Raw genomic sequence first — 22,366 nt, forward strand, 5'->3', positions numbered from 1 at the left:
ATCGGCAAGCAGCAGCAACAAAAAAACATCAGACCGAAACCCGGACCCAGACCCGCTCGATAAAAGTCACAACCCTCACCTGGATCACTCACTCAGCACCAAAGCCCAAGCATCGAACTCTCTGAACCCAAAATCCACAACATCCACGATCCCTGTCGCAGGGTTGTCTCGTTTCCCAGTCTCGTCCCTCTCCCTCCTACCTTGCCTTGTGCTACACCTCTGCAAGTCACTCGGTTCACCTCAGTCGACGATACTCGGTACCTACCAATAAGGGCTTTTCAACCGCCGTATCTGTTTTCCGTGTATCTCTGGCTGCAAGAAAATCGGATAGAGGTTTAGTTGTACCGGCCCGGTCAACAGATTTCCATCCATCCATCCATCCAACCATCCAGACTGTAAGTATGTATGTCTCTCTTTCTACCTACGCCCAACTTTCCCCGTCCCCTTCACCCGTTCCCGTCCCCATCCCGGCCTGGACTGATCGGTACCTTGCCAGAAGTATCCAAACCTCGTCACTTTTTCTCCCGCCACAACAACATCCAAATCCACGCAAACGACACCTTGGAGAGGGTTTTGCACCAGAGGTACCATCGGCGACCAAACCATACCATAGTCCACTACCACCTCCACCACAACCACACTCGGCCGCGGGCACTACCAGAGGTCCAGTACCACCTCACCTCCCGATCTCAATTCCCAGCGCCGTACCTTACCGGGGTTACTGGCCCGTGCTTTCTTCGCTCTTTCCCTCTCCGGTGCTCGGTGCACGTACCCTTAAATCCTGACCGACCGACCTTATTTTTATTCGTGCACCTTGGCCTCGGCCCTCATCCTCCCACCTTCACACACCTCGAATTGAGACGGTCGTCCACCGAAACCAAGTCTGATTGTCCTTCTTTTATTCCTTACCGACCCTGCGGTGGTTTCTTCCCGATTCCGGGTCTCAATTGGCATCATTTGCCCTCGGCGCATTCTCTGTTTGGCTGCTCCCCGCCTCCGAGGACCCGTTTCTTTTACCCCTCACTTTTCTCTGGTCGCTCTTTCGCGTCGGTGAATCTCGGTGGGGCACCACCACACAATCTGCCCAACTTCAAAGAAAAGGCGCGACAGCCAGACAGAGCCAAGTGTGTGTGTGTAGGAGAAGAGAAGGGGCGCGGGAATTTCACTAGCCACGCTTTCTTATTGAACCTCTTTTTTTCCACCCTTCTCTCTTCTCTCTCATCTTTTCCGCCACATACAATTACACCAACGCACACCGAGGATGGGTCAAGGGTAGTTGCTGCTGTGACAAAGGGAATAAGACAACACAACTTGCAAGCATGCATCCGGCGCCGAGTCTGTTAGAGGCGCCTCCGAAGAATGGCAGCGAGGAGTCTGGAAACAGACCCCAAACTGGCTCACCTTCAATGTCTCATCATGAGCTGCCTCAATCGCAACAGTCTCCGCTCCAACAACAGCAGTCATTGCCAGCGCAGCATCAGCCGCAGCAGCAGCAGCAAACGACTCCTCAGCACCAGTCACAGCAACCTCCCCCCACCCCCGGTCAGTCGGCTTCTCCTCCGCTGAGGAAGGACACCAACTCGTCCATATCAACTCAGGCCACGGCGGCATCCGCTGCCACCAATATGTCCGTGGACACAAGCAACACATCGTACAGTGCCGACACCTCTCCTAACTTAACATCCATATTCCATGTAAAGGATGGCTCCGACGTCTCTAACCGGGTCCGCGCGAGCAGGAGGCGAACCGGTCCTTTGTCCCAGCAACAGAGAGAGAAAGCCGCACTCATCAGAAAGCTGGGCGCCTGTAATGACTGTCGCAGAAGAAGAGTTGCAGTAAGCCACCCGTGGCCCCTTCAAGTCTTTATTGTCAAAAAGTGCTCACCCCTGCTGACAATCCTGCCCTTGCCAAGTGCCATCCTAGCCATCACAACATGACCTGGGAGGATGCCGTCAGGAAATATCATAGGTCTCACAGTCCCAGCATCCAGGATATCGCCCCGTCTATGGCTGGCCAGCGGCCTCTCAGCCCAGCGCCGGCCCTGAATAACAACAATGTGAAGTCAATGTTCACACAGGACCCCGAAGAGATGGAGATAGACTCCCCGACGCCTCCTGGCGGTCATCGACTCAGCGAGTCCCGCATTCGCACGCCACTACCGACCGGCCCAAGGCTCGACAAGCCCCCGGTTTTGCCTGGTATTGATAGTCTCAAATCTGACTTACAGACCAACGTTTCGAGAATTCTGTCCACCCCCAGTCGGAGCCGCTACTCAAGTGCACAGGCCTTGCTTTTGTACTGGCAGGACGACCCTGATTTCAGTGTTGGAAGCTCCGTCAAAGAACTGGGAGAAGTTTTCGACCAGTATTACCGGTATACGTTTTCAATCACGACTATTCCGTCTGCTTCAGAGGCCTGCAAAAGCCCGTGGAGATGGCTCTCGCGCAAAATTACCGACTTTGTGGAGGATCGTGATCAACGGGACGTCCTAAAGATTGTCTACTACAATGGTCATTCTTACTTAGACGGCAACCGGGAGATGGTGCTCGCTAGGTGAGTACTTCTCAAGCAGTCTTCCCTGGAGGCCCGGAATCTGACTTTTTGCCAGCTCAAAAGACAAGGACAAAGCCGAGACTATTCGGTGGAGTGGTATTCAGCAAGTGCTCGAGGAGGCTTGTTCAGATACCCTGATTGTGATGGACGCCGCATTCTTTCCATCTTCCAAAATGCACCGCCAACAAGGTGTCTTGGAATTGGTGGCTGCTGCTGTATCCGAGGAGCACTTCGATGCCCTAGATCGATGCACGTTTACTAAAGTTCTTACCGAGCACCTGAAGACACGCGCTTCCCAACGATTCACAAGCCCTTTCTCCGCAGCAGAGCTTCACTCGAAACTGCTGTCCAATTACCCTTCTCTCGTTCAGGATAGGAACCCTGAAAAGGAAACGATTACGAGCTTTCCTTCTCCGCTCCACATGCAAATGTCTGGAAATGCTCGACTTCCCTCGATTCTTCTCGCACCTCTCAATATTGGTCCCTTGAGGACGAGCCTTCCGTTCGGTACAGAAGGTCAACAACTAGTACTGTCATTCCGGATCGGAGACGAACCGATCGACATTGACAACTGGACGGAGTGGCTGAGAATGATGCCCGAAGGTGTCAAGGACGTGAGGGTTGACGGCCCTTTTCGACCTTCAAGATAGGCTTCTGGTGGCCTAAGATAGCCAAGAGATAGGAAGCTGGGTCACTCAAGACGGGCGTCAAAACAACCCGGCGGTGCTCTGCCGCCGTATTATACGTTTTATCAATTCGCTTAGTCCTACTTCGACAATGGACCTCACCAGGGGAGATCGATGCGGCTACGAGACAGGCCGGACGCTGCGCATGCCAAAACTTCACTATCCGACGCCACAGTTCGAGGTACTGAACGCGCCACCAAACCGACCCGTTTTCGCCGAAACCCCTGTTTCTCTCAGAGCCCTTCGTCGGGCCTGCTTTTACGCGTTAATGACTGATTTTCACGACATTGCATCATTCATACCTCCTCGTTAGGTCTGGGAGGCGAACGGTCGGAGTCGGGAGAGTCATACATATTATTTTTCCACAGCAAACCACTGGGCGTCCTGGTCATTCTACATAGGATATGGGAGGAGGTCCGGTATTGTGGGCGAGAGATTTGACACGGCCGAGCGAGGAGTAGAGTGTGTGGTCTGCTCGGCGTGGAAAATCTTCACTGGGAAACGGGAGGGGAGGAGCAAAGGAGCCGTGGTTCTTCAAGTGGCATGACATGCAGCTTTTTGACGCAGTCATGATTTACATGGAAGAACGTTTGCATTAGTGAATATCCCCAAATTCGCCTTTTTAAAGACTATGCATCTCTCTTCTCTCTCACTCTCATTCTCATATTTCTCTAGCGAGAGCCTTGCAAAAAGAAGTCTTGCTTCTTGCCCAACCTCTCTGGTTTTTAATCTCCCGTGTGATGAATTTGTCCATGATCCTAATGCTGACCAATCCCAGAGCAGTAGTCTGTTTTCCTGCTCTCAAGGGAGCGACGATGGTGAAGAAGAGCCCAATTTCCCACTTTCCAGCTCGCGAGGGAGCGAAGATGGCGAAGCAGAGCCCAGAAGAGAGAGTCCCCCTTCTCATCAGGGGGGAACAATGTGGTTTTCGAACATGAACCCAATGCCAGCCGTGATATCCCGTAATATTGTATCGAAAGAAAGGCCGTTAATGCGCAAAATAAAAATCTCATGAACCAAAACATCTCTAGATGACCAGCACCAGCGCCGCCGCCGCCGCACTCACGACTCCAGCTGCAAAACTAACCCCCGTCCTCGCGGCGGGACTGTTGGCCTCGATGTTGCCAATCGCAAAGGTGGGGTTATAGTCCACCTCCCGGGTATCGAGCGTGCCGTTCCAGCAGTACCGCGAGAAGCACTGCGCGCAGGCGTCGGGCACGGTCTCGCGGGTTCGTGTCATGCTGCGGGAGAGCACGGCGCAGGCGACGCAGACGGGCCACTGGGCGTCGAGGGTCGCGTTGCCCTGGGTGGCTGAGTCGTAGCCGTTTTGGATGATTGCGTCGCGCTGGTCGAGCTCGTAGCTGGGGTCAAAGGTTGAGACGTTGGAGTGGGCGACGTAGGGAGCGTTGGGGAGGTAGACGACCAAGGGGGGCACGCGCTGGTTGCCCGAGAGGGTGAAGTTTGAAGCGTTGCAGCCGAAGAAGGTCGGGCGCTGGTTGAGGCCTAGGTTGATGAATGTGTTTGCGTCCGGGACGGGGGGGAAGAGGGTGCCGTTTGCGATGGGCTGGGCGACGCGGTCGTAGGTTGCGCGGAGGGCTGTGCCGTTGGGCCAGTTGTAGTTTGTGTCGGCGGAGGAGTCGACGGCGAAGATTACGTCGACGGCGCGGTTGGGTTGGATCAGGGGGTGGAGTGGGATGTTTTGGAGGTCTTCGCCGCCGTCGACGAGGGAGAGCTGGGTCTGGTTCGCGTTTACGTTTGTGCGCGGGTTGTAGCCGTAAAAGGGGTTGGGCACGTATTGGGCGATGTCATTGTTGTCCTGGTCCAGGACATTGAGGATGGTGGTCAGGGCTGACTGGATGAAGTCGGGCAGGCCGGCGGAGGAGAGGTTCTGGAGCATGAACTGGTTGAAGAGGGAGGAGGAGGTGCCCATGACGAAGCCGGCCTGGTCGAAACCGCGGACGCAGGAGCCGTTGTCCGGGACGCGGCCGGCGGAGAAGTTAGAGGCGAGGTAGCGGAGGGGAGCGAAGCCGTAGGCCGTGTTGTCCCAGGTGCCGAGCTCAAAAGGGTTGAACTCGTAGACGGTGGCGTTGAGGGAGATGATGCGCTCGTTGGGAGCGCGGCCATCAGCGACGAGGATGGGGAAGGGCTGCTGGCCGGACTGGAAATCGGGCTCGTCGGCGATGGAAGAGAAGGTATAGGCCGGCCCGCCGTCGGTTGCGTTGATGAGCTGGTAGGAGAGAGCGCGGCCCCAGTAGTCCGTGATGGAAACCTCAAAGCCTTGGTCCTTGGTGTCGACTTGCTTAGCGACATCTCTCCAGTACTCGGCTGTGTTGAGGATGGAGAGGCCGGATTCTTTGGGGCCCGAGAAGATGGACCGGTCGAATTTCCAGACGGCGGATCCCTTTGAGCCACGCTGCAGGTCGACCACGGAGGAGAAGTTGTTCGTGAAGATGGATCCGACGAGCCATCCACCACCAGAAAGACCGGCAACGTAAGTGGCGGACTGGAGGAGACCACCGATCTGGCCAGCTGATGTCGAATTGGGGGTCCGGCTGTCTGCGGCAGCAAGGAAGCCGGCGCCGTTCATGAGGGCCCGGTACCCACCACCTGACACGGCAAGGGCGATATTGGGCAGTTGCGATGACGATGACCTTACACGGTCAATATAGGCGCCGGCATCAAAGTTGGGAATGCTGACGCGAGTTAGGAACTCGCGCATGGGTTCGACTGTGGCGTTACGGCGAAGGGGGAGCCATGCTGTCTCATTCGGCGACAGGGCCGATGCGGACCGGATTGTGGGACGGGCGGACGGGCAGTTGACGATCGCGGGTGCGTAGCCTCCCGAAGGCGAGTTGGGGAGGGCGCGGGGGTCCAGGGCCTCCATGATGAGCCCGGCCGCCATTGGCTTCACAGGATCAACCGCCCACACCGGGGCAACGGCAGCTGCCACTGCCAATAGGGATGAAAGCATCATTGTGTGTAAATTCTCCTTTGGTCCTAGGCCTATTGGAACAGTTGAACCAGAGGCGTTGGTTTTGTAAGTGGGCGAACAGAAGGGAAGCTTGAAAGGGGGTATCAAAAAGAGGATGGGGTTGTCAAAGATATACGGATAAACCAGACTCCAAAATTTAAAAAGGAAGGATCGGAAGGGACGGTAGAGATGGGCGACGGATGGACACTAGTAGTAATAGGATCCAGCGATTGTCGACCTTGTGGGCATGGCCCAGCGGCTGTGCGGTGCGGCGACTTTGACGGGGATGAGGAGGCTTCGGCCTTTTTCACGGACCCGTCGAGCTAAAGAAGGTTTTCGCCTGGTGTCGGCCGGTATGACGTCGAATTGGAGAGTTTTTTTTGAGTGTGAGCGCGGTCCTTCTTTTTATTCGGACTGAGACGTTGGGATGCCGTGGTCTTCTTTTTGCTACAAGAGAGCCCCTTGTTGGCCAATGCTTGGTTGCTGATGGAGAAGCGATGCGATTTGACGGGAGGATCAGTTCCTGCGTTGTCCAGAGTGGGTGTTGGGATGAGTTGTCAATGGTGAGAGCTAGGATTAGTAGCTGAGCTCCCAGTGACCGTTCCCAGACGTGACGACGTTCTGCGAGGACGAAGAGGACTTAAGGTTCGGGAGATTGGCAGATGTTCAATCTCAGGGTACTCAAGCAAAAAGAGAGCGTGATCCAGCGGCTATTAAAAAGGGATTGCCAACGGCGGAGTATTCCACGATACGACAGTGGAGTCTGAGTCTGTCCGAGAACCTGAACAAGGTCTTTGATTGAGGTGATCTTTGATCTGACCCTGTGTGCGGTATCCGTAAAGTTTCATGTGTGGACTGACGAATAAGAGGGAGATGAGTACTGTGTAACCCGCAGAGCCTAATAAGCTGGGCGTGCTGCGCAGCTGAGGCGGGATGAGATGAGTACGCGGAAATTGTGGCTATGGAGCGAATGGGAAGATCCGGATCACTCGGCTTGGCTAGTGATGATGTGAGGTCAGGATCCAAAGGAGTCTTGGTACTCCGTACAGAGTAGTGGTCTGGTGCCCAAAGAGGGAATTTGTGAAAGGGAAAAAGGCGGCCTCTTTTTCTGGGGCGATCAGAAGCTCATTGGAAACAACGTGGAGTCGTAGGGATACGCGGGTGCCGAAGACGAAAGAAGATCCGTAAAAGAGTACGATAGGGCAGAACTCGGTCCAAGATGCCGACGGGGAGATGAGAAGACAGTGAGCGCCCGGGTCCGGATGATGCAAGGAGACAACAAACCCTGTGAGAGATTAGTACAAAACGAGAGAGAAGGGCGAGAGAGCACGGTAGCCCAGGGCGCGATGAGGTCAAGCGCCGCAATGCTGAAGCGGCGGGTTCCACGGTCTCGGGTGCGGCGTTTTATGAGATGGAACCTGGTCACTCGGTGTGGCATGTCGCATGCCGCATCCTCTCTTCATACAAATCATGTGCATCCGCAGAGGGGAAAGTACGAATACGTCGCCTTGCTGTTGTGTGCTCGTGCAAGTGTTGTGCTCGTACCCGAACTGTCAGACTTGAGCCCTTCCTTGAGGTGGTTAGCCATCAGTCGCAAGCCTCCTGAGGCGTTTGATGCTTGTTCCCCTACCATCGTCTTCCCTAATCCGGACAACATGTAGGATTTTTCCCATCCGTGCTGACCGCAATTCCTCGGCATGCCATCGTATACAATACGGCACTCTGCCTCCTGCCTCCTTTCAAAGCCCCCGCCACCGAGTGGTGGGCGAATGGCAGCGACAGATTTGTGTGGGTGAGACGAGGCATGCGTCGACACAGCAGGGCCAAGAACGGTGCCTGGAATCGATCGGCGGCAACGGAAGAGGCGGAGGCTAACATGGTTGGTGTTGGTGCGATGTGTTGGCCTGCTGTGTGTGTGCCTGCGCCATCCCATTGCTGACTCCCATTCTCTGCTGCGGCTGTCTTTGCTGCTGCTTGCCGAGGTCGCTGCCCAGCCCTGAGAACACACGGCAACGTAACCCCGATGGAAGTCTGTCGGGAAGTATGGAACGATATCCTACGCATGCGGACCTCTGAGTCTGTCCGAGCCCTTTCCAGGTGGAGCGCGTACTATGTACGGAGTTTGTAAGGAAACAACCTGCTTCGTACAGCCCCAAGAATGCAACTGTGCTTGAGTTTGCGATGTTCCTTGAGCCTCGGGTTGCCCTATGGCCTGCATGAGCCTCCCGAGGGTCCATTGAAGGGTCGATCCCGAGCCAGCCACTACCGGAGTTTTGCTTAAGGGCCCCATGGCGTTAGAAGGTGCCGCCGCACCGCATTAGCGAGTGCTGGTGCGGGCAGACAAGCCTGTGTCTAGGGTGTGCCTTGTCAGGAGGGACAGGCCGGAATAGAGTAGGTTGCAGATTGAGTGCGGGGAGAGAGATGCTCTCTATTGCCTGAGATCTCTTGGATACGTCAAAACGAGACGAGGATAAGTACGCTGTACTTTGGCCAGGCGCGATTGATGATTCTGCGCGAGGTGAGATGTTTCACCGAGGCCTAGAAGAGTCCACAACAAGATCCTCTTTGAGCCACCTATACGTCAGGCGGTCGATACGCCGTTTGCTTGAACCAAGAGCAAGCATGGTGAGCGTCGGATAGGTGTAGGTAACAAAGCGATGCTGGTCCTAACGTCGCGACTAGCCAAATTGCATTCGTTAGGGCCCTATCAAAGAGGTAAGCGACCTGAAGTAATCGTCACTCGTAAAGTATGTCATTTCTTGTGGATGCTACGGCGAGCGCTCTTTCGGCAGTCTAGGCTTGGCTGTTTGGTGTAGCAGAAGTACATCGTTTTTGATGGAAGTGATACAGGTCGCTTGGGAGATGCCGTTGGTAAACGCATGAATTGTATCGTTGTTGATCAACAACACAATCAATTGTTGATTCACTGCTTGCTAGAGGTGACACCGGCGTGATGGGAGGCCCAACAGCTTATTCGATGACGCGGTGTGGACCAGGATCGGGCGTGTTCTCGTTGTTAGCGACGTTGTTTTGACGAGCGATCAGAAGAAAAGTGGTGGACGGCTGGCGGATTGTCTGGCTGCCAGGTGTCAAGGGTTTCCAGGGTCGAGCACCTGACATTTTGTGGATTTCTTCCGGGAAAGGGCTGCAGCGTTCCGAAAGTGGACCCCTTTGTACGTTGACATGGCAACGGCAATTACGCGAAGCTCCATATCAACAAAACCCTCCGCCCGCTCTTCCCTGCCTTTGAGCTTCCAGTTCAACCATCACAGCATCATGTAAATAAACGACAACATACTCTCGACAACCACATTGTACTAATCCATCCAGCAAACACAACCAACACCCTTTCTATCTCATCTTTGTTTTTTTGCACCCGCCCTCAAACCCCACGCACACACAAGATGGAGCCCCAATCACCCCCTAAGCGTATCACGCGCTCCAGAGCTGCAAAGACTGCCGATACCACGACCAACACTAGAGCTACCAAGATTGTGACTGCTGCGGCCAAGGCAAAAGCCAGCGTTTCTGCCCCGACGCGATCGACCTCAGCGAAGAGAAAGACACGAGCCGATGATGCTGAGGAGGGAGAGCACACCGAAGAAGCACAGCAATCCGAGGCCGCACCTCGTGCCACAAGAGCTACCAGAGGCCGTCCCAAGAAGACAGAAGAGCCCGCTGCGCCGGCAACAGCACCCTCTACATCAATTGGTGTTCCTGGCCGAGCAACTCGTGCACGAGCTGCTGCGCGTCAGGTTTCCGGCACACTGCCCTCAGCTCCCAAAGATGAGCCAGTAAAGCCCACCCGTGGCCGGCCCAGAAAGGTGGCAGCTGAAGAATCTGCCCCCAAGGAAGCGGAGCCGGTGAAGAAGACGACGACGCGTACTCGCGCAGCACCAGTCACAGCAGCAAAGCCCGCCGTCAAGAAGACGGTAACATTCCAAGAACCCGAAAAGGAAAACATCGCTCCTGACGCAAGCAAGAAGACGACCGAGAAGCCCGCAGCTACCACTGGCCTCAGGGGTAAACCAGTACGAAAGCCCCCCGTTCCCAAGGCACCTCGATCTACCAAGTCCGCCGCCGCCGCCGCCTCCACCGCTACGAAGACGGACAAGACTCCTTTGAGCCCTAAGAAGGTTACTCAGGTCCCCATGCCTCGCGACTTCTCCGATGACGAGTTGGCCGGCCCGGACACGCCCCCGCGGCCAATGATGAAGAGCCCGACAAAGCCGCCTACTGGTGCCCTCGGATCCTCCAAGAAGCTCAACCTGCTGCCCATCGATAAGACTTCCGACTCAGAGCAGACCCATGATGACGAAAACTGCACCAAGCCCACCGACCAAGAGGACGAAGTTACAAATGCTCTTGCTTCTCCCGCCAAGAGACTGCCCAACTCGCCCTACCGGGACTCGATGAAGTCCCCAGCCAAGCGCGCTGAGGGAGTTTCTCTGAAGTCCGCAGCACCCCTGCAGACGAGCGGCGAGAATGGTGCTGCATCCTCATTCAAGTCGTCTCTGCTCCAGTCGCCCGCTAAGCGTCCGCAGTCCGCCATCAAGCCCTTCGCTCTGCCCTCAACCAATGAAGGCGAGAAGAAGATTTCCAACTTCAAGGCCTCTCTGCTTCAGTCACCGGCCAAGCGACCTTTGTCCCCTATCAAGGGTATGGCCGCAAAGCCCATGGAGCGATTGGAGGAAATGCAATCTCCCGCCACAAAGCCTCTGTTGCTGTCCACCCCCACTGCCCTGCGCCCCGTCAAGCGATCTTCCGAGAAGCTCATGGCCGAAGAGTCGCATGCGGATGCTGAGGATGATGAGGAGCTCGATGAAGTCGCCGAGGCCATGCTCAACGAGTCCATTCATTTGGAGGAGCCGATGCAATTCCCTGGTCGCCTTTCAGCTGTCTTGCCAAGGCACGCAGACCCTGTTCTCAAGAAGAACATGCCTGTTCTCGAGGCTCCCACTGAGGAGCCGAAGCTGGCTCAAGAGGTTGACCATATTCAACAGTCTGAGAGGCCTGCAGAGGATGATGTCTTTGTTGACGAGGCTACTGAGGAGGGTTCGGCTTCGGACGGAGAGCCTATGATGGTCGACGACGAGCCTTACTTCCAGCCTCAAGCCGCGACTGCACCTCAGCTCACCCTTCATGCCCCCAGCGGCATTTTCGGCCTCCGCCAGAAGGATATGGACCCGTACGGCAACATAGAGTCTGACTCTGATGATGAGCTCGCCAACAGCCCAAGAGTATCTTCAGCTCACAACTTGGTTCTGGCCACCCCCGCGAACTCTCGACGAAGCATTGCCAAGTCCCGGGTTTCCAGTGTTGGCTTCACTCCCTTGGCGGACCAACTCAACGCTTGGTCTGCTGCTAGCCCTTCCAAGACACCCAGACGTCCCGTCACTCCTGGACGCTCGGCTGCGGCCACTCCTCGCGCCGAGGATTCTCCCCTCCGAAGCACTTACTTTGAGGATGAAATGACCGTCCGTGCCGATATGGACGCCCAGAATGAAATTGAGGCTGTTATTGAGGCTGAGATTTCCGCCTCCGCTGAAGCCGAAGATCCCGAGTTCGACGACCTCATGGTCACTGAGGAAGACATGGCCCTTGCGGCCGAGGCCAATGAGATGTCTCTGATGGAGCCTGAGGAGATTGATGAGATTGTCAACACGTCCAACAGCTTCGATGACACTCTCTCTGAGGCAAGCCAAGAGTACGGCGACGAGAACGACATGCCTGTTGACCCCGCCATGTTCGGCGGCGATGCGTATGTCCCGCCAGTGACTCCTAACCGTGTTCTGGCGCGCGAGTTCTCCACCGTCTCCAAGGTTCCTCTGAAGCCTGCTGACGAGTCGACCCCTCGCCCCAAGAAGAAGCGTGCTGCCAGCATCTCCCGACTCCCAGTCAGCCGTCCAAGCCTGAATAGGAGTGCTACCGTCATTTCCTACTCGCCTGGCAAGACCCACAAGGATGAGGATGAACAGAACGACAACGAGCTCGACTCTGCCCCCGTCACTCCGGCCAAGTCTGATGTCTGGTCGAGTCTGGGAACACCAGCGCGCACTCCTCGCCGGGACCTCAACCCGGGTCTTCTTCGCGGCGCCGTCGTTTTTGTGGATGTGCACACCACCGAGGGTGCGGACGCCAGTGGTATCTTTGTCGAGCTTCTTGGTCAGATGGGAGCCCGATGCGTCAAGACCTGGAACTGGAACCCAAGTGCCACTGGCAACTCGGATGCCTCAAAGATTGGCATCACTCATGTCGTCTACAAGGATGGTGGCAAGCGCACGATGGAGAAGGTCAGAGAGTCAAACGGTGTTGTGCAGTGTGTCGGTGTGAGCTGGGTTCTCGAGTAAGTGTCCTCCAGTCCTTTTGAATGATATCTGGCTGACCAACCAACTTAGCTGTGAACGTGAGAACGAGTGGCTCGAGGAGGCGCCCTACTACATCGATACCTCCATGGTTCCCCGCGGAGGTGCGCGCCGCCGCAAGAGCATGGAGCCCACAGCGCTTGCTAACCAGAACGGCATGCTTGTTCCCACACCCGTCAAGGCTGGCCGCGATGCCAAGACCGCGCCCAACACGCCGATGAACCGACGTGACAGCACGGTGTGGATGCACACTCCTTCAGACGAGGCCGAGGACGACGACGATGACTGGCAGGGCCTGATCTCTCCGGTTCCTGTCACGCCTGCGCCTGAGGCTCTTGCTCGTTATGCTGCAGAGACGCCTTCTGGGATGACTGAGTATGACTCTTCTCCCACCAAGACTCTGCACATGCAGACCTGCCCTCCCAAGCAGAACACCTTTGTCCAGATGGGCGAAGGCATTCTCAACAGAGATAAGGACGAGAGCGTCATGCAACGCCTGATGGCGGCTCGCAGAAAGAGCTTGCAGTTTGCGCCCAAGATTGGAAGCCCCTTGGCCAAGGCCTGGCGCTAGATGTTGATTATTTTTGCGATTAGTTTGTGGTTTTTTTGTCATCTCAGGCCTCGGCCGAGATGCGACGGGATTGGCTTTAGACGGCGTTGAACACGGATATGGGATACGGATTCCCAAGGGACTGGGATAAGGTGTTTAGGTTATTAGATTGGTTGTACATCAGAACATACGCTGCGCTGCGAGGGCAGCGTCGATTGTCTTTGGAACACAATTTGAAAGGACTCTTTTGATCGTTTGTCTTTCAGATAACAAAGTCCCCATCCCGTTGTCAAGTTTGATACTCCGTTGCAATTGTGCATTCTACCTATGCAAATTCCCCTGACCCTTGTCCGTATCTGGCAAGGTGACGCATGTTGGCCGCGCGTTCTTTTGATTGGACCAACCAAAGTCCCGAAGTCCCCAGAGAGCCGCTTGACTTGACTCGGTGTCCCGGGGGAGAGAGGCATTGATTGATAAGGGAAGATCCATCCGACACACATGAGACTCTGAGCTTTGATACCCATTTGGATTGTGGCGAAGATGATAATCTAGACTTTTTTGCTCTCTCTCTCTCTTTTTTTCCTTTTTTGGTGATTGCTCATAGAATTGTACCAAGAAAAAAGATGCGCTCACTGCGAGCCTTGACGGCGTCGCTGCTGGCTGTCCAATACGCCGCCGCTGCCGCCGCGAACGCGGTACAGAAACCCGTGGGTGTATCATCATCATCATACCCAACGTCGCAAGACGGACCCGGCTCTTCATCGCCCAAGGGCAGCGATGATGGTGGCCCATCATCATGGTACGCTCGGCTGAACTACTCATCGCCGGCGCCGCACCTGTTTGCTTCGGCGTACGGTCTCCTCCAGCAGTGGAGCAATACCGTGTTCCCCAACGGTCACACGATGGCGGCGGTGGAGGTTCCCGCGTTTACGCTGTTTTATCACGGGAGGATGGATGAGGAGGATGTGCCGAGTCCGGAGTGGCTCGCTTTTGATATGTGAGTCTTTTTGCGGCACTTCTTCCTGCGTTTCCTACATTCTGGTGCTGTATGATTGCTACGTGTTTTTGGGCAGTGATGCGTGGTGTGTGCCTTTGTAATTGTGACTTGAGTCTCGTGGAAAACAGGTAACATAGGTAGCTTGGTGGGCTGACACGGAGACAACGACAGAGAAATGGCCTACGGCATCATGGGCAGCACGCGCCAGAGCTTCATGCTTACCTACCAAACCACGCGGCCCGTGAAAGCGCTCTACTTTGACGGCGAGTCCGCGGCGCTGATGGGGTTCGGGCAGCTTGACACCCAGATGCTGCATTTATATGGCAACGTCTCCGGCCCGGGGGGTAACGGGGGAAGTCCATGGCACGGGTTGGAGCCCGAGTACGAGAGGGCCATGGGGCTCTGCGACTGGTTGCTGGAGAAGGGACTACGTGGACCGGGTTGGGGGTTTGAGGGGGTTGTGAGGATGAATACCGGGTTTGAGATGATTTGGTGTGATTTTGGGGGCGGTGGGAGTTTGAGGTTGGTTGGGAGGGGGAATGTTACTGCGCCGCAGTTGAGGGGGGAAGACGAAGATGGGGAGAAGAGAGAGGAGAGGGATGAGGTTAAGGGAGATATGAAGAAGGCTGGTGGGAGGATGCATGGCGGAGAAGGGGTTCCGACGTCGGTGTACCCCCTCCCGCCGCAGCCTACACTGACAGATCGCCCCGTGAGCCCTTCCCGCCCGCCGATGCCGCCCAACTGGCGCGATATCATGGGTCCCTCCGAGCGGGAGCCGTTCCTGCAGACGCAGGGGTGGGGATGGTTCGCCTCCGCGACGTGGCATTACGGGTCCAACGGGCTCGGGCAGGGTAAAGGGGAGACGCGGGCGCGGGTGCTGGGGTGCGGGATCACGAGCTGGTACGCGGACCGGTTCTGGGGGTCCGTTACGGAGGAGGAGCGGGCGCGGTTGAATCTTACTGCGGAAGGGTATTGGAGTGATGTGGAGGGTGTTGGTAATCGGAGTGAGGCGTTGACGAAGCTTGGGAGACGGAGGAGGATGCATCACTTGGGGAATGTGACGGCGGAGGCGGCGGCGGGGATGAGGTGGGAGACGGAGGTGATGTTGCGGGATGCGCTTGTGGGCGAGGGGGGTTGTAGTGGGATGGAGTGGGTGGGTGCCATGGGGGAGATTGTGCAGCGGACGGCTGGGCATTTGATAATCATGGAGGAGGGTGCAAGGTTCGGCGGCGATGGCGACGACTGGAGGAATGTGACGGCTGTGAGGGAGTGGTTATACAAGTTGCGCGGGCAGAGCCACATGTTCCTCGTCTCGTTTCTGGAATATCCGCGCGAGATGAAGAGGCAGGCGTGGGATGTCCGCGGCGCGCTGTTTGCGGAGACGTATTCGCGGTGTCGGTATCGATATACGAGGTTGATGGTTGATCTGCCGCTAAGCGTGAGGGAGCAGGATCTGAGGGACGCGGTGGAGGAAGTCATGGGCGGGATCTGCGGCGTCTTGCTCGAGGTCGGGTTCGGTGTCGAGAGGGCGTGGTATGATCTCGAGCGAGGGGAGACGTCGGAGCTGAAGGCTGCTAGCGAGAGGTGGGCAGATGGGGTGAGGCGACTCCGGGCGTGGGTCGGTTGGGAAGGTGAGTTCATCCGATGTCGGGAGGTGTGCGGGTGGGATGAGCGGTGCTATATCCCCATGTGGCCGTTGTTGAGGTCCATGTGGGGTGGTAGGAGACCGAGGCCGCCGCCGGAGGGTGGACCGGGGAACGGGACGGAGCCTGGGTATGGTCGGCCGCCGCCGCCGTATCGGGGTCGGGGACCTGGGTATGGTGGGAACCATACTGGGCCGCCTGGGCGTGGGATGCCGGGGCGGAGTCCGATATGGATGGGCGATGAGACGGATTTGTGGGAGCCGAAGTGCGTCAAGATGGAGGATATCATGCCCAGGACGAGGGGAGACTAGATTTTGCGTCATCAGTGAGTCAATGTGAATGGTGTTCATAGATCAGCTTTGTGTCAATGTCAGTGACAGTAAGAAGTCGGCGTTCGTTGAAGTGTTAAAGCTGTCAAGGGCGGAGTTTGGTTCAAGTCGAATCACGCTGAGCACGCGGTCTTGGTAGAAACGAGTGACGCCCACTGCAGTCCACTTGGGAAGAAGGGCGTCCGATTCTATTTGAAGCTCGAGACTTTGGTCATCTGATCTGAAGGCCATAAAAGTTAGCCTTGCCGTGGTAAGGAACTGTGCCGAAAAGCGGACAGAGAGACGAACCATTGAATAACATGTGTAATCCTGGGCCTCAACAAACATAACCTAAAACTTTTACTCCGAAGTCTATAACCATGCCAGCCGTCGATCATACCGACCCGTTCATGAGCGTAGGTACGCCTTCATCGCCTTGACCGCGTCTCCGTCGTTGGCCTTGAGCAGCTCCGTCGCCTTGGGCTTGGTGAGCTCCAATTCGTCAACCTGTGTCCTTGTCAGCTTGTGTTCCTTTATCTGATTCTCAGCTTTCTTCGCGTCTCAATCTCTTCTCCTCATCCGAGTTCCCATCTCTTGACCGTCTTCCTTCGTGCGTATCAGGTGGGTAGGTTGACTAACCAGCAGGGCAACATCGGCGGCATCGACCTTAACGTTCTTCACCTCCTTCTTGGCGGCGGTGGCGCCACCGAGACCCTTAATCGCCTTCTGCGCAGCGTCGACATCAACCTGGCCGCTTCCCGAATCGTCGCCGCCGGCATCGAGACTGGCGAGGGCGGACGCCGCCTTGCGGTCCTCGGCTGACTTTGCGGGCTGGACCTCCTCCTCGACATCACCGGCGGTGGCGCCCTCGACGACGGTGGGGGGCTGCTTCTCAGACATTGCGTACGAAAGGAATCGGCAATCGCAGGTCGGTCGGTTCGGGGGTCTTTTGGTCAGGGTTCGAGAGGCGGAACTATGTTCGTGTGGTTGAAGAGCTGTGATGTTGTGTGGACAGTCGGGCACCACGCGGCGGCGCAGAGACAGCTCTTTCCCATTGGAATCGAATTTGTGGTGGGGCAGGTTTAGGTGGGGGCGGGGAGGGGGAGCTTCTTTGCGGTACGTACCTTACCTTACCTGCCCTTTCCGCAGGTGAGGGGAGGTGTGCGGCGTGCCGCTTACACCGATGGTGAGCGTTCGAGGTAGGTCGGTACGCCTCGGCATAGCGTTGCCCTGGAGGAGGACAATGTACAACTTTATTTCTCAGGTTTAGCACCAGACGGCGACGCACACCACAAACTCGACACACAAACACGCAGGGTTTGACGGATGGTCTGGTTCCTGAATTTGCTTTGCTCTCTTCGGTTCCGTCACTGTCGTTTCCATTGGTCAATTTCGAGCAAAGCAAGCACACCGTTGCAGGTGAACAGGCCCTTGCCCGTTATTAAGGGTTTTTCTGCTCACATTCATCCCACTCACCGGTCCAATTCACTTCCTAGTAAGGTAGGTACAGCGGAGTATCCAGATTCGATCACTTACTGTTCCATGCGCCTTTGAACCAGTCATCCAGTCTGCTGTTGACTCACCAAGGTACATATACCAGGTCTCTTACCCTCTTGTCATGACTTTTAAGTTGAATCATTTTGAAAGCCGTTGCTGATTCTGCTTCAAGTTGACCTACCTACTATTTCTCCAGCTTCCCTCTACGTCAGTTCTGGCGACAAACCAGCCCGGCACCACTCGACTGTCCACAGCTCCATCCTGAGTCACCAACACAGTCACCAACACAACACATCACACCATGTCTTCCTCCGCAGAATGGTCGCCCGACTCCTGGCGCTCAAAACCCATCAAGCAAGCTCCCGCCTATCCAGACGAAGCCGGCTTGAAAAAGTCCGTCAAAGAATTGGGACGGCTACCTCCAATTGTCCACCCAAAGGAGATTGTCGCACTCAAGCAGCACCTGCGTGATGTAGCACTCGGCGAGGCTTTCCTGCTCCAGGGTGGTGACTGCGCCGAGCTGTTCGACTACTGCGAGCCCAATGCAATCGAGTCAAAGATTAAGCTGCTGCTGCAGATGAGTCTGGTTCTCGTCTGGGGTGCCGACAAGCGCGTGGTGCGCATTGGCCGTATGGCTGGCCAGTATGCCAAGCCCAGATCGAGCCCTATAGAAATGGTTGACGGTGTGGAGATGCCTTCATTCCGGGGAGACATTCTCAACGGCTTCCACGTTGATGAGCGTGAAATTGACCCGCAGAGGCTCGTAAAGTGAGTCATGCAATGAAGACAAAGCCATGTGTTACCACAAGAGCTAACCAGCACCAAAGGGCTTACCAGTATTCTTCGGCAACCCTTAACTACATCAGAGCATGCCTCTCATCAGGCATCGCCGATCTCCATAAGCCGCTGGACTGGGGCCTGGGCCACGTCCGGGACCCGGAGCTCAAAAGGAAATACTCCGAGGCCGTCCTATCCCTCACAGACATGCTCCGCTTCCTCCACACCATCGGCGCCGACCGAAGCGATAAGCTGGACACGGTCGACCTCTTCACCAGCCACGAGGGCCTCCTCCTCGAGTACGAGCAGCCGCTGACCCGCCTTCTGGAGACGCCCGTCCCGCGTCCCACAGCAAACGGCAACGCCCCCCGGAACGACAGCGGCAGCGGCCCCATCGAGACCAAGAAGGAGTACTACGACACCTCGGCCCATTTCCTCTGGATCGGCGACCGCACCCGGCAGATCGATGGCGCCCACGTGGAGTTCTTCCGCGGCATCGCCAACCCCATCGGCATCAAAGTCGGACCCACCACGCCCGTGGACGACCTCCTCGCCCTGCTGCGCGCCCTCAACCCGGATAAGGAGCCCGGCAAGATCACCCTCATCACGCGGTACGGCGCCTCCAAGGTGCGCTCGCTGCTGCCGGCGCACATCCGCGCCGTCGAGGACAGCGAGTACCACCGCTGCGTGGTCTGGCAGTGCGACCCGATGCACGGCAACACGGTTTCGACGGGCGGCGGCATCAAGACGCGGCGCTTCCGCGACATCTTTGAGGAGCTGCAGGAGACGCTGCGCATCCACAAGGAGCAGAAGAGTTACCTGGGCGGCGTCCACCTCGAGCTCACTGGCGATGCTGTGACGGAGTGTCTGGGTGGTAGCGAGGGGTTGGACGAGGATGATTTGTCGACCAACTACACGAGTTTCTGCGACCCGAGACTCAATGAGAAGCAGGCGCTCGAGTTGGCGTTTTTGATTGCGGATCACTACAGGAACGAGAGAAGACCGGTTTTGTAAAGCGGCGGTCTTGGGGTTAGCAGAAGTACACATTTAGCAGCGGCATTTGGGCATTCGGGAACAAAATTGATCATGAAAAGTTCTTCTTTCGTACCTGAGATGAATTCATCTTACACTCAACCTAGCCCATGCCACGAATGTCAGGCACGCGTGCCTAAGTGACATGACAGTCATGGCGTCAACCTGGGGTACGCCACAAGCATCGCCTCTCCTTTGCGTACCTGCAGAAATAGTAGAGGACACATAGACCTCTTGATACCACTAACCCGAGCAGAAGGAATCGATTTGATAATGAAACATGCAACCAGAGCTAGACCGCATCTCGGCTCACCTTGGACCCAGCATGCGGGGAGGTCCTGGAGTTGTTGGTTGGGGTCCACTGTCCACCGGCTCACCGACGCATTTACTTGCCCAGCAGGGAAGTTTCAGGCGGATATCAGCGGGCCAAAGATAAGGTGGCAGGTGAGGTACCTCTCCTCACCTTGAGGTGCCCTATCCTTAGCAGGCTCTAGAGTCTGTACAGCGCGCCTTACGCCCTTTTACCCCAGCGGCCGATAAGGGGAGCGGGGCTTCCCCGCGACTCCGCCGGCTACCCGTGACCGAGCGTGTAAGTACCTTGACCCCAACGCCGGTCTTTTCTCTCTCTCTCCTCTCCCTTGATAAGTCAGTCCTAAGCTCCCATCTTGCACCCATCATCTTACAATAAACCTTCACACTCTTCTCACCCGACATAGTGAGTTTTCATAGAGCCAAGTACAGCTTCACCCTTATCTCATAGCCATAGCAACACCCGGTCAACATATACCTAGTACTTAGTATCCTCCACATACAAGATGGTCTACCCATTCGACTATCTCCAACACCGTCGTGACTGGTCTGCCATCCCACCCGTGCCTATAACCGCCAAAACCCCGAGGTTCACTAACACTAAGAAAACAGCAACTTCAAGCAATCCGAACGCGCGGACAGAATCCGCCGCCTCACGGCCTACAAAGGTCCCTTTTCACAACAAGACCGCCAGATCCTGGACAAGCCCATCGAGGAACTCGTCCAAGATGTCCACAAGACCGTCCTCCAGCCCATTGACATCCTCAAAACCTACGGTAAAGTAGCCCTCAAGGCCCACGAACGCACAAACTGCCTCACCGAGGTCATGCTCGAGTCCGCCGAGAAGTGGGTGGCCGACGGCTCCGTCAACCTCAAGGGCCCGCTAGCCGGCATCCCCGTCAGCCTCAAAGACACAATCGTCGTCGGCGGCTACGACACCACCGTCGGCTTCAGCAGCTTCGTGGGCAACAAAACGGCCGCCGACGGGCCCGTCGTCCGCCTCCTCAAGGACGCCGGCGCCGTCCCCTACGTGAAGACTAACCTGCCCATCACCCTCCTGAGCTTCGAGTCCACAAACGACGTATGGGGCCGCTGCACGAACCCGCACAACAGCCGCTACTCCCCCGGTGGCTCCACAGGAGGCGAGTCCGCTCTCCTCGCCATGGGCGGGCGCATCGGCATTGGCAGCGACGTCGCGGGCAGCGTGCGGGCGCCGGCGCATTTCTCGGGGTGCTACAGCCTCCGTTGCTCCACGGGCCGGTGGCCGAAGCTGGGCTTCTGCACGAGCATGCCGGGCCAGGAGGGCGTGCCGTCCGTGTACAGCCCCATGACGAGGACGCTCGACGACCTACGGTATTTCACGCGGGCCGTGGTGGGGATGAAGCCGTGGGAGTACGACTACAGCGTCCACCCGCTGGCGTGGCGTTCCGAGACCGAGAAGACGTGGCTGGACGACAAGAAGAAGCTCCGCGTCGGCGTGATGCGCACCGACGGTGTCGTGGACCCCAGCCCGGCGTGCCGGCGCGCGCTGGAGATGGTGGAGAACGCGCTGCGCAAGGAGGGCCACGAGATCGTCGAGATCAGCCCGCCCTCGCCATATGAGGGTCTCAAGATCGCCGCTCTGGCTTTGAATGCCGACGGATGCCAGATGTTCAGCACCTTCTTCCGCACGGGGGAGTGGAACGACCCGGGCGCCGCGCAGATGAAGTTCCTGATGAACCTCGCCAGTCCCTTGCGGTATTTCTACTACCTCTGGGTGAAGTACGTCCGCCGCGACGACATCTGGGCAGGCCTCGTCCGGGACTGGCGACCGCAGTCGGCGTTTGAGAACTGGAAGCTCGTCGCGCGGCGCGAGGCGTACCGGAATCAGTGGTTTGAGTGGTGGAACAAGGCGGAGGTGGACTTTTTGATCACGCCGCCTAATGCTACGCCTGCTGTGCCGCATGACGGGATGAAGGATGCGTGTAGTAGCTGCGGGTACACGTTCCTCTTCAACCTGGTGAGTTTATGTTCTTCTTTCATTGTCTTCTTCTGAGAAACTGTGAATGGCTAATCAACTATCTAGCTCGACTACACGGCCGGTGTCCTCCCCGTGACACACGTGGACAAGGACCTGGACCAGCTTCCCGCGGACTTCAACATTAAGAAGCTCAACGGCGTGGCGTACGGTGCGTATAAGCTGTACGATGCCAAGGAAATGCATGGCCTGCCCGTCGGCGTCCAGGTCGTGGGGAGGAGGCTTGAGGAGGAGAAGGTTCTGTCAATCATGCAGAGGGTGGAGGATGCTTTGGGCGATGAAAAGTACAAGCTGTTGGACATTGACTAAGGTGATTTGGGAGTGGATTCAATGTGAAAAGGCAGACAAAGATTGTCGTAGCTCATGATTCGAGTCAACTGAAGACAGTATGAACAAGTCATTGTTCTGCGCCGGTTTCGCGACCGGCGTGTAATGTAAATCAAATCATTGGATAGAATCCAGTCATAAGCCTCCAAATTGGATTCCGGATATAAGTCATGCCTGTGAGCTGCAATGTTGGACGTCGGATCCCCTGTGCCGTGGGAGTTACCTCAGTCGGAGGAGGGATGCGGGGCAGCGTGCGGCCGTCGAGCAGGTCCGATCTCGGACAGTCATCGCATCCTCCCAACTTCACTCATCCCACTTAAACTTCAGATTGCGT

General features: G+C 56.5%; 7 protein-coding genes across 7 annotated transcripts; 5 read left to right on the forward strand and 2 right to left on the reverse strand.

The window, feature by feature from the left end:
• Positions 1-1,319: 1,319 nt before the first annotated feature.
• On the forward strand, positions 1,320-3,203 carry BDZ83DRAFT_573731 (uncharacterized protein; the record flags this gene model as incomplete). The annotated part of the gene is made up of 3 exons (XM_060504646.1): positions 1,320-1,835; positions 1,913-2,553; positions 2,609-3,203. The coding sequence occupies 3 exons, from the start codon at positions 1,320-1,322 to the stop codon at positions 3,201-3,203; spliced, it is 1,752 nt and encodes a 583-aa protein (XP_060366905.1).
• A 1,063-nt stretch (positions 3,204-4,266) lies between these two features.
• On the reverse strand, positions 4,267-6,141 carry BDZ83DRAFT_573748 (lysophospholipase; the record flags this gene model as incomplete). Its single annotated transcript, XM_060504648.1, has 1 exon — positions 4,267-6,141. The coding sequence occupies one exon, from the start codon at positions 6,139-6,141 to the stop codon at positions 4,267-4,269; it is 1,875 nt and encodes a 624-aa protein (XP_060366906.1).
• Positions 6,142-9,614: 3,473 nt separating this feature from the next.
• Positions 9,615-13,146, forward strand: BDZ83DRAFT_573820 (uncharacterized protein; the record flags this gene model as incomplete). The annotated part of the gene is made up of 2 exons (XM_060504653.1): positions 9,615-12,556; positions 12,609-13,146. 2 exons carry the CDS (start codon positions 9,615-9,617, stop codon positions 13,144-13,146), a joined length of 3,480 nt encoding a protein of 1,159 aa, XP_060366907.1.
• Positions 13,147-13,913: 767 nt separating this feature from the next.
• On the forward strand, positions 13,914-16,076 carry BDZ83DRAFT_542457 (uncharacterized protein; the record flags this gene model as incomplete). The annotated part of the gene is made up of 2 exons (XM_060503410.1): positions 13,914-14,122; positions 14,294-16,076. Coding segments are annotated over 2 exons (1,992 nt in total), but the record flags the coding sequence as incomplete, so codon positions are not given.
• A 405-nt stretch (positions 16,077-16,481) lies between these two features.
• On the reverse strand, positions 16,482-16,973 carry BDZ83DRAFT_718238 (uncharacterized protein; the record flags this gene model as incomplete). Its single annotated transcript, XM_060512046.1, has 2 exons — positions 16,482-16,580; positions 16,713-16,973. The coding sequence occupies 2 exons, from the start codon at positions 16,971-16,973 to the stop codon at positions 16,482-16,484; spliced, it is 360 nt and encodes a 119-aa protein (XP_060366909.1).
• An 898-nt stretch (positions 16,974-17,871) lies between these two features.
• Positions 17,872-19,361, forward strand: BDZ83DRAFT_573676 (3-deoxy-7-phosphoheptulonate synthase; the record flags this gene model as incomplete). The annotated part of the gene is made up of 2 exons (XM_060504637.1): positions 17,872-18,338; positions 18,398-19,361. The coding sequence occupies 2 exons, from the start codon at positions 17,872-17,874 to the stop codon at positions 19,359-19,361; spliced, it is 1,431 nt and encodes a 476-aa protein (XP_060366910.1).
• A 564-nt stretch (positions 19,362-19,925) lies between these two features.
• Positions 19,926-22,231, forward strand: BDZ83DRAFT_239070 (amidase). The gene is made up of 4 exons (XM_060501861.1): positions 19,926-20,114; positions 20,178-20,235; positions 20,301-21,687; positions 21,754-22,231. Exons 2-4 carry the CDS (start codon positions 20,195-20,197, stop codon positions 22,012-22,014), a joined length of 1,689 nt encoding a protein of 562 aa, XP_060366911.1. The 5' UTR covers positions 19,926-20,114; positions 20,178-20,194; the 3' UTR covers positions 22,015-22,231.
• The last annotated feature ends 135 nt before the right edge of the window (positions 22,232-22,366 follow it).

Source organism: Colletotrichum acutatum, assembly GCF_030867785.1.
Source record: "Colletotrichum acutatum strain CBS 112980 chromosome Unknown BDZ83scaffold_29, whole genome shotgun sequence".
In the NCBI taxonomy this organism is placed as follows: Eukaryota; Fungi; Ascomycota; class Sordariomycetes; order Glomerellales; family Glomerellaceae; genus Colletotrichum; species Colletotrichum acutatum.